The 11527-nt window shown below is 41.4% G+C and overlaps 1 protein-coding gene across 4 annotated transcripts in view; it reads right to left on the reverse strand.

The window, feature by feature from the left end:
* zranb3 (zinc finger, RAN-binding domain containing 3) overlaps nucleotides 1-7575 on the reverse strand; it is a 125136-nt gene extending 117561 nt beyond the window's left edge. For 2 of the 4 annotated variants that reach the window (XM_048598942.1, XM_048598939.1), the window contains exon 1: nucleotides 7357-7458. In XM_048598942.1, the coding sequence (XP_048454899.1) occupies nucleotides 7357-7402 (46 nt within the window). In that variant the 5' untranslated portion in view covers nucleotides 7403-7458. Of the gene's footprint in view, nucleotides 1-7356 lie in introns of all 4 variants that reach the window. The other 2 variants (XM_048598941.1, XM_048598943.1) reach the window with 2 other exon arrangements.
* Nucleotides 7576-11527: the final 3952 nt, after the last annotated feature.

Below are 11527 nucleotides of genomic sequence, written 5' to 3' on the forward strand. Positions count from 1 at the left end.
AAATGAAGAAGGGTCTAGGCCTGAAACGTCAGCTTTCCTGCTCCTCTGATGCTGCTTGGCCTGCTGTGTTCATCCAGCTCTACACCTTGTTATCTCAGATTCTCCAGCATCTGCAGTTCCTACTATCTCTGGAACATATGACACTTGTTTAAACTGCACTCATCCAAACAACACTCAAGTTGCAACACTATCCAGGACAAAGCAGATTTCCTGATTGACATCAATCCATCATGCAACGTTCAACCCCTCCATCACAATGGACAGTGGCAGCAGGGTACACCATTTACAAGATACATGCCAAACACTCAAAGCCTCTGTCAGTAACACCTTCCAAACCAGCAAGCTCTGCCATTAAGAAGGACAAGGACAGCAAATGCATGAGAATATTTCCACCCTCGAGTCACCATCTTGACTTGAATAATCTTGCTGCTGCCTCACCATCATTGGGTTAAAATCCTTCAACTTCCTCCCTAACAGGATTGTCAGTGGACCTACGTCACAGACTGTAGACCTTAAAGGCAGTGGCTCACCACCATGCTGTCTAAGGAAACATGGTGGTCAACAAATGTTGGCCTAGCTCATGATGACCACGTCTCTTAAAGTAATGCATCTTTAAAACACTGTCCAAAGGCCTTAAACAAATTGTGTCCATCCAACCCCACTGTCATCACATTCCTGCATCCCTATAAAACAAAACAATTTAGTCCATCTTGTCTTTGCCCATTCTTCTTTCCAAAATGGATCACTTCACATGACTATGCATTATATTTCAGGTGCATTTTCATCAATTCGCAGATCTGCCTATTTCATAAATCTTCTGTGTGCTGACTATGTAGTTGAGTTTCAGGTCCATTGCAAACTAGGAAATCATGCTCATCTCATAAACATAGTGGCTACAAGAGCAAGTCAGAGGCTAGGAATTCTACAGCAAGTAACTCACCTCCCGACTCCCCAAAGCCAGTCCACCATCTACAAGGCACAAGTCGGGAGTGTGATGGCACACTCCGTGCTTGCCTGGATTAGTGCAGTTCCAACAGCACTCAAGAAGCTCGACATCATCCAAAACAAAGCAGCCCGTTTAATTGGCAGGTCCATTATTTATAAAGGAAGAAAGGTACAAATCAGGTAATTCTATCCAGTGGTTTCAAAACTAATATACAATAAACAGTGATGCCCCAAGTTACACCCCGTGCTCCTAAAGGGGTCTAACCAAGGTTTTGTATCGCTATACAAAAAAAAAATCCCTCTATATTCTAACTTTCCAGGTTTTAGGCCAGCATTATCTCAAGCTTTCTTACTGACGTTTTGTACATTTTATGGATCTGTACGCACAAAACCAAAACCCCCACTTTTCCTGGCTTTTCATAGATTTTTTTTTAAAAAAAAACTCAGAAAAAAAAAAAATACATGCCTGCTACCTGCACACGTTCACCATTCACTTAAATCAGGTATTGCCTCGTCATAAATTTACGTTCATGCATACTGTTCTTCGGACTCCACCAATTTGTGTCATCATGTTTCCAAGTCAGATTAGAGAGTGGCTTGGACAGGAACTTACAGGTGTTATTCCCATTTATCTGCTGCCCTTGTCTTTCTCGATAGCATCTTCCAAACTCTCGAATACCACTATCAAAGGATCTTTAGTGAATTTCTGCAGTTCATCTTGTAGATAGTACACACTTCTATCAGTGAGCACCATTGGTGGAGGGAGTGGATGCTTGTGGATGTGGTGCCAATTAAATGGGCTGCTTTGTCTTGGATGATGCCAAGGTTCTTGAGTGCTGTTAGAACTGCACCAATCCAAGCAAGCATGGAGTGTTCTATCACACTCCCAACTTGTGCCTTGTAGATGATGGATAGTCAGGAAGTGAGTTACTCGCTGTAGAATTCATAGCCTCTGACCTGCTCTTGTGGCCACCATGTTTATGAGGTGAGACAACACTGTGTGGAGCTGGAGGAACACCGCAGGCAAGACAGCATCAGAGGAGGAGGAAAGTTGACATTTCGGGTCAGGACCCTTCTTCAGAAAAGCCCTTCTGACGCTGCCTGGCCTGCTATGGTCCTCCAGCTCTGTACTGTGTTGTCTCTGACTCCAGCACCTGCAGTTCTTGCTATCTCTGAATGTTTAATGAGGCGTGTCCAGTTACGTTTCTAGTCAATGGTAACCTGGAGTATCAACACGATCGGGGATCCAGTCATCTGATACCATTGAATAGCAAGGGACAGTAGTTAGATTGTATCTTATTGGAGACAGTCATAGCCTGGCATTTGTGTGGTGTGAATGTTATTTGCTGTTTGTCAGCCTACGCTTGGGTATTGTCCAGATCCTCTTGTATTTGAACATGGACTGCTTCAGTATCGGAGGAGTTGCAAATGGTGCCAAACTTTGTGCAATCATCAGTGAACATGCCCACTTCTGACCTTATGAAGGAGAGAGGGTAATTAATGAAGCAGCTGAACATGGTTGGGCCTAGGACACTACCCTGAGGAACTCCTGCAGAGATGCTCTGGAGCGGAGATGACTGATCTCCAATAACCACAACCGTCTTTCTATGTGCCAGGTATGACTACTACCAGAGGAGAGTTTGTCCTCTGATATCCATGCATTCCAGTTTTGCTCGGGCTTCTTGACTGCCACACTATTCTGTTAGTTAAGCGATCAATAAACAATGAGGCAACAGATATATTTTTATGATAGTACTGATCAGTTTCTTCCAATTCAAGCACGTAGCCATTATAATAGGGTCTTGGGGCATAATCACAGTGTTCCTACGTCTATGCCAGAAGGTCCGGGTTCAAGTTACATGTGCCATGGAGGTGTGTCATAGCATGTCTAAATAGATTCATTAAAAATTTTATACTTTTTAACCCATTATCTCTACCAACCCTCTTCTGCTTTTTAACAATTGCCTAACCAGGTCAATTAGCTGTCCTCAATTCATAAAGTCACAGATTGTTAGGGTGCAGGAGGTCATTTGATCCACTGTGCCTGTACCAGTTCTATTAGCTAGCGCCAATCTCCTGCCTCCCCCCACCCCAACACCCTTACACAGCATTTCTATCAAAATTGTCACTCAATGTCATCTTGAATACCTCAATTGAACCTGTCTCTACCACATTCACAGACAGTGCATTCCATGCCCTGGCCACTTACTGTGTGAAAATAAAATTTCATACATCACTTCATTTACACATCACTTTAAATCCATGCCCTCTCCTTTTTTATTTTACAAGCAGAAACAGCTTCATCCCATCTACCCTATCCATTTGAAATATTTCGATCAGATCTCTTCTCAGCCTTCTGCTTTCCAAGGAGAACAGCCCAGCTTCTTCAATCTATCCTCATAACTGAAGTTTCTAATTTCTGAACCATTCTCTCCAGTACATTCACATCTTTTCTATAATGTGCCATCCACAAGTTTACACATCACTCCAACTGAGATCTAACAAGTGTCTTGTAGAAGTCAAAATCACCTCCCTGCTCTTTTCATGAGCTTGGCTTTTATCTTAACACACTCTTATGGAACACTATGGATTGACTTCAGGAGGTTCACTAGATCCATAGACATTTCCATGCCAAATTACTTATTGGTTCAAAAAATGAAATGTGAATCATTATCATAGAAATCACAGAACATTTGACCACAGGAAAAAGGACAATTGGTCCATTTCATCTGTGCCAGTCAAAAATCAAGCTACCCAACCTAATTCCAGTTTCCAGCGTTTGGTCCACAGGTGTGCAGGTTACAGCACTTGAACTGTTTTTCCAGGTACCATTTAAATAAGGGAGAGATTCTCCTCTATAATGCTTTCAGTCGGTGAGGTCTAGACCCCTACCACTTTGTGGTGAAAAATATATATTTCTCATCTCCCCAATAATTTTTCAACCAATCACTTAAAAATCTATGCCCCAAATCACTAACCTCTCTGCCAAGGTCTTCCCAACCATTTTATCAGGGCTTCATGCAATTTTGTACATCTCACTCAAGTCTCCCTTCAGCCCACTGGGTTCCAAGGAGAAAAACCCCAGGCTAACCAATCTTTCCTCATAGCTGCATTTCTCCAGGACTGGCAACTTTCTCAAACTTCCTCTGTGTTGTTGACCTCCTGAAGTACACGATCTCACACTTCTATGACCAATTCTTAGCTAATCGACGTTAACTCTCCTATTCAAGGGGAACAGAGGTGGACAATAAATGCTGCCCACAGCCCCTGAACAAATCAAAAAGCTCTAATTTATTGAAGAGCTCACTTGCTAGACCACTCAGTTGTTATTCCGGATTGTAATAATATTCCTCACAACAGACATTGCACTAACAGGTTCATTATTTCCTAGTTCATCTAACCTACCTTAAATAATGCATTTACATTTTTAATTCTCCAATTAATAAAAGGACAATTCCTGAATTGAGATAACAAGGTGTGAGCACTTTGCAAGATTAAAAATATCATCTTCACTTTCCTCATTAGTTTTCTTTAAAATACTACACTTAGAACATGTCAGCCTTTTGTTTTCTGAACTATTGCCTTGCTTACTTTAAATGTGAACAAAGCACCAAGTTCACCGAATCCCTCCAGTGCTCATCAGGTCTATACCAACCCTCCAAAGAGCATCCCATCTAGACCCACCTTATCCCCGTAACCCCACATTTATCATGGCTAATTGACTAAACCCACACATCTTTGGACTATGGGAAGAAATCAGAGTACCCACGCAGATTTGGGGAGAATGCCCAAACTTCGCACATATAGTCACCCAAGGCTGGAATTGAACCTGGGTCCCTGACACTGTCAGGCAGCAGTGCCACCCACTGTGCCACCCCAAACAATATCAGGTATATTAACTTCTCCTTATACTCTGAAGAATTGACAGAAGTGATTATTCAATTTGTCTGTCATTTCATTCATTTGTAGATCATCCATACTTTTGGAAGGCCCACATTTCCCTCGATTATCCCTTTCCCCGTAAACAATTGCAAAAATTGGTATCAGAGATCCTTTGTGCAGCTCTCTCTTGCTGATCTTTAAATCTGTCCCACACCATTGGATTTACACTATTCTTCACATTTACAGATCCTTTCTAAAAAAAAGTTTCAGAATATCTCACTTTTTGTTTTGACTATGATTGCGTTAAGTGGTAAGAGGGGCCTGTACTACTTCAGGGTACATAGTGATCCAGAATTTAGCTCAATTCTTATGTAAGCATTTCCAACAAAAATGTTTTATTAAACATCAAAAAGAGCAGTCATCCTAATCCACAGCCCTGGTAATAGATACCAAAGCATATGTTCCCAGTCTGAAAAACAACCATTTTCCCCCTACATTCTACCTCTTAACCAATTTTATATCCACATGTCAATGCCTGATTAATTCCCTGGGCCTTGATTTATCCAGCAGATCAATTTATTTATGGCAACAATAGAAAGACAAATGACAAAATTAGAAGTAATTTTACTCAAGTAAGTCTGAATACTCGTATCAGTTCGAATCATGAACTCTGTTTCTCTCTCCACAGATGTGGCCAGACCTGCTGAGTTTGTCCAGCATTTCCTTTTTTTTTTCTCCAGTCTGATTAGTACTTTTCTTGCATCTTACTATGCTTATAAAGCTTTAAGTGGAAATAGAGCACTAATAAAAAGATATTATTTTCAAGGATTTTATCGATGTGGGTGCTTGATAAGATGCTGCATGAGAGGTAGGTTAATAAAATAATGGCACACAGCAGGCAGGGATTACTCAAAAACAGGCAGCACGGTTTTGTTAAGGGGAGTTCATGATTGACCAAGTTGAATGAATTTTTCAACGAATTGACCAGATATGTAGTCAAGGGCACTGTATTTTACTTTGTAAGGTTTTTGATAAAGATCCTGCATGGGAGATTGATAGCTAAGTTAACAGCCCTGGAGATCCAAGGAAAATTTTGCTAATTGGATCCAGAATTGGCTGATTGGCAAAAAGCAAATGGTGATGATCAAGAGATGTTTTTGTGACTGGAAGCCTGCATCCCTCTGCAGGGATCAGCATTGGGGGCTTTCACTAATTGTGGTACATCTAAACGATTCAGACACAAATGGAGGAGGAACGAACAATAAATTTGTGCAAGATATGAAAATTCATGGGGTGGTAAATAGCGAGGGGGGATAGACTTAGCGGAGCATGCAGAGGGACAAGTCTGATGTCAGATAGGAAGCATGATCAATAGTTAAGATCACAGTAAGCTTCGGCAAGGCACAAAAGACAGTAGTTTAGACAAATAAACATAGAATAAGTCATTCTTGAATGGTAATTACTTCAAACTTGCATATCAGTTATTTTTTCCTGCATTTATCTCATCTAACATTTAATTTCAAACCAAAGTTAGACCCCTTGAATATATAAATCAAGAAAAGACTTGAATTTTGTTGAGGTATTCTATAATAGGTTTAACTGCATAATTAGTTTTACATAGAAAAAGCAATAATGTTATATTCTGTCTGGATTTTTGACAATACAGGAATCCTTCAAGTACTGTGATTGTATTGTAATTGACTTTTATCCCACGAACAGCATCAAAAAGACATTTGCCCAGCAATTAGCTGAATTCTAGTCAAAGAAAATCCTAGCTGGTGAGGTAAGCGAGCTTTTTTGAAAAAGGAGAGTCAGCCTGTCTGCAAAATTTTCCCAACGTTGGCACTGCATTGTGACAGTTACCGTCTGGTATAAACGCCTCCTGAAAGAGCATCACCACTCGTTTGCAAAGTGTTGGATGGAATATAGCCCAGCGTCGGATCTTTCATCACGACTTCATGCGTAAAATTATTTTCCGATTTAAAGGGAGATATGAGTAGACTTCCCTGAAAATGTAAGAACCGCACGACTACTGTATGCAAACATCCAGCTCTACACCTTGTTATCTCTACTGTATGCGTAAACTAGCTCTCTGCAATATGAAGGAGCACAACAGGCCAGGCAGCATCAGAGGAGCAGGAAAGTTGACGTTCCGGGTCGGGACCCTTCTGAAGGACCTTCTGAAGGGTCCCGAACCGAAACGTCAACTTTCCTGCTCCTCTGATGCTACCAGGCCTGCTACGCTCCTCCAGCTCCTCACTGTTATCTCTCGCTCCAGCATCGGCGGTTCTAACAATCACTACGCCATGTGAAATCGTTCGTCCCCTAACCGGTCCAAAAGAACGACAAATAGTTTCTACACAATATATATTTCAACAAACCATTCTACCAAATATTACTATCAAAATATAATTTACAATAATTTAGAAATTAAAAATATTATATAATGTTTAAAAAAATCATTACATAAGTAATACTTTTGAGTCACCTTCCGGCATCAAATTAAAGCAAGCAATAGAACACTCTTACATTCACTCTTAGCATATAATGCAAAAATTAAACTGGGTAACTTCATGACCAAACTTACTGCAACAGCAGTAGTAGTCAACACATTTCTTCAATGAAGAATTGCTACATTGTCACACTATACGCCAGAAGCGCGCTTAAACCAAGTTATTAACGTCATCACGCTAGCGTGCTCTCCGTCATTGCGAGTGATGTCAAACGTCATGACGTAGAGCAGTGATGCCGGGTCAGCGTTTGGTTGGGGGTGGGGGGTTTTTCCTGTAGATTTTTGGGGCTGGGTTTTATTTTCGCCGGTTTCCTATTCGGCCGCTCGATGAATTCGCACGTGGATGGTGGGTAAGATCGATCGCGCGTCTGCTTCGTTGAGCAAGTGTTTTATTTAACGCGGCCCTTTTTTTTGTCCCTGAAAGGGACCGGCAGGTTTCGGAGAGTGCGCCGGGACTCGAGCGAGAGCGCCCGCTGCCTGAGTCTGACGTGATGGCGGCCTGGCCCCGCCCTCTGCTGCCGTTCATTGGCTCAGTCACCATTGTGCCCGGGTGATTGACAGCTGCCTGTTTGTTGAGGGGAGGCTTGAGAGGAGGGAGAATGGCAGAAAGCAGTAGAACTGCTGGTAGAAAAAGGACTGCTCCAAAATCCTCATCATAATTTAATACAGAAGCAAACTTAATGTTCAGCCTCAGGATGTACAGAATATTGATTTCTTTGGTGTGCATGCTACAAGATAGGAGGGATGAGGTTGCAAATTGTTGTCAGGACAACCTGTTGACATCCATCATGTTATATGCTGCAACCCGGTATAACTGTGGGTCAGTGTAAAACGCAAGGGACGATTTTGATGAAGATTGGCCCTCTGGATAGCGTTTGTGGAAAACGTCAGCCAATGCCGGTTACTCGTTTAGTGGGGGATTTGGGATTTGGGAGAAATGGAAACAATCAACAGTAGTGTAAGAGCCGGGTATCAAACCCGAATACACACTGCTGTAATCTAAATAGTTATATGTTCACCCATTCAGAGATTGCATTCTAATCGATTTCACATCCACGTTTGTTAGTAGTTGTCAGGGTTCAGGTGGTTGGATATATTTATTAAGTACACGTACACACACACATAATATTTTTCGCATTTAACAGCCCCTTGTGTACAGCGAGTGCGAAGTGACTTGTCCGTAAGATCAACTGGAAGCTAGTTTTTGGGTGTAGCCTCCTAAGCCTTTTAAACATTTATATTTAGAGTTGCTCTGGCTTCGGCAGCTGCTACTGTGGCCTCTATTGGGCGCTGTCAGTGTCAGTCGGCGAGCGTCACTGCTTCCTCCATTAGGTTTGTTGGAGTTGGGTGAGGGGAGGAAAAAGAGGGGGTCGGGAGGGAGCGAGCGAGGTAGGGAGCTTGGTTTAGCCATGCTCCCGACTCGTTGCAACAAATCCTGTCGGTGGAAGGCCGGTAAGTATTTCTGACTTAAAGAAAAATCAGCTTCCTGCAGAGCTAATCCATTTAGTTTAAACAAGGGTTGGTGTCTTTCGCTACTTCGAGGGGGAGGGGGGTGGACCGGTGGTAAATGTGCGCCACGCACAGTGAGAAGGTCATCACTGTTGCTGATGACGGACGAATAAAGGAGTCGCGGAAGCGACGTATAGAAAGATTTGGCTGGGTAAAATTAGACTGGCGGCCTAGTTTTCCCCCTTTCTTTCTGCCTCCTCGATAGGCCGAAACCCCCACCCTGCGGTGAGGTTGGGAGAAACCCAACGAGGGGATTTCGAATAGATAGTCCTTGTGGTCTTACTATTCGTCTGAATGCTCCACCAGCTCGTTATATCGGTTGTACTGTCGGAGATTTTCCATGTCCATGCGCGCGTGTGCACAGCTATTGGGTGAGTATACGACATGTTTTAACCAGGTGAGAGTTCGGCATGGTTCATTTATTCAGGCACTAATCGGACCTGTACGGAGTCGTCGATTTTGTTTTATTTTCTGGTGGCTTGTCTTTATGACATGGAATTGATGAGTTTTTAAAAATTGAACAATAGATAAAACAAGGTTTCGGTCATGCTACTAAAATAGACCAGTAGGACTGGAGTGCATTAGACATAAAATCTTACCGCCTTTTCGCTAAAATCGACTACGATTTATATTTTCGACTGGCTGAAAATAAAGTGACGGTGAGTAGCGAGGATTGGGGTTGTGCTATTCCTGATATCAGATTGCATTTTTTAACATAACTCTCGTTTTGTCGGAAGGGAGTTTGATTATTGTGTGTTTTCTTCAAATAATTTGACAAGCTTTCTCTGTATATCATTTAGTTAAGCTTACCTTAACTGGAATTGCCCGTCTTTAAATTGCTGTTTTTTTTTCATGATTACCTCACTGACTGTGGGAATAGAAAGTAGATGAATTGTGGGTCGGAAGATGGGCAGGAAGCTCCTGTTTTTCTTAATTTTCGATAGTGCGTAATTGGACCATTTTATTAGCTATTACTTTAAAAAAATCAAATGTGCAGCATCGTCTTGGGGTGGCATGCAGGTAACCTTCATTTTGATGAGTGCATGTCAAAGGTATTGGCAAACGCTTCATTTGAATGAAATAAAGCACCCAGACGATGGAACTGCAAAGTATGTCTGAAAATAGATAGCCCTGTTTTTTTTAAAAAAAAGCCATTATACATTTCTGAGCAACTGGAAATATCTGACGGGATGTAGTACAACAAGGAGATAATACAACAATGTAATTAGGTAGAATTAAGCTTGAGAGCTTTATAGCCATTGAAGTTGTAAGAATGTTAGGAAATTGCATTAAACTGTGTATAAGAAGCTATTACAGAAAATGTAAATGTGTTGGTCTCCCTGAGTAATAGTAAATTTTTACAGAGAAGTGGCTCATTTTCCCTGTATCATTATAGTTACTACTTGTAACTGCTTTAAATGCTTCTAAATAGTTTTGTATATTGAAGCATCTGGATGAGTACTTAAACTGCCAGGGCATAGTAGGCTGTGTGCCAAATGCAGGTAAATGGGATTAGTGTAGTTTGGTGTTTGTTGGTTGGCATTGACTTGGGCTGAAGGGCCTGTTTCTATGCTGTATGGCTCTGAGTCTGATTATTGGTCTTTTTGCTCCCTAAGTGTAGATTTTATTTGTAAATAGCCCTAATAATTTGATAAAACTGACAAAAATGAAATCTTGAATATATGTATTTCAGGTGTGCTATGTTGTATGGCGATCTGAAATTGTGATAATATCAAGCCTGTTTTCTCCTATCAACCTTGGAACTGTTGAGAATGGCATTGCAAAGTTCATCAGAAACCATTCCCAAAAGCCTTGCACTTTATTTTTATGTTTGAAGTCTTTGTGTACCTCCTGAGAAGCAAACAGCAGATCCCCAAGTGAACAATACTGGCTGAAAACACTTTTTGAAATGTTCAATGCAAGAACGTTGGTAGACCATTGGTGTTTCTTGGTCAATGCTGTGCAGTTCCTGAAGGCCAGCCTGCCTCCAAAAACAGAAACAATGTAGCCTGGCTTCCGATACTGCCTATTACTGCAATGTACAATAGAACTACTTCATTTGCAGTCAGCCTGGAAACTGGAAATGTTTTGCAATATAATATTCAATTTTGATTGGCTGTCTGCTAGAGTTTTCTTGCATTCTGCTTGTTTACTTTTTTAATCTCTTAAGATGTCAGCAAGATGATGGCATTCAGAATTATATTTCAACAAGTTACCATCTTAACTAAATTAAAGGTGTGTTGTTGCATTCTAATTCCCTGTCATTGTTTTAACTTGGCTGTAGCATTGGCTATTTCAGTTATTTTGTACTAACTCAGTGCTTCTGTGAATCAAGTCCCTCTGTATCAGTAACGATCTTCACCCATTCAATGGAATGAACCTTTAATGATTTTACTGATATTCGTTGTCTTTCTTCATACTGCGGCCAACAATTTCTAACTTTTGGGCATCCATTTGGAATTTCTTTCAGTTCTTCCATGGTATATAAGCACTGCAGTCAAGGCTGGCATTTGTTGCCCATCCCAACTGCTCTCAGAAAGGTAGTAGTGAGTTGAATTTTTGAACCACCACAGTCATCCTGTGTGGGTTGCCAGAGTGCTGTTAGGAAGGGACTTCTGGTGTTTGACCGAGCAGCAGTGAAGGAATGGCAATGTAATTCCAAGTCAGGATGGGGTGTAG

The sequence above is a fragment of the Rhincodon typus genome, chromosome 7, assembly GCF_021869965.1.
Source record: "Rhincodon typus isolate 14 chromosome 7, sRhiTyp1.1, whole genome shotgun sequence".
NCBI classification, from domain to species: domain Eukaryota; kingdom Metazoa; phylum Chordata; class Chondrichthyes; order Orectolobiformes; family Rhincodontidae; genus Rhincodon; species Rhincodon typus.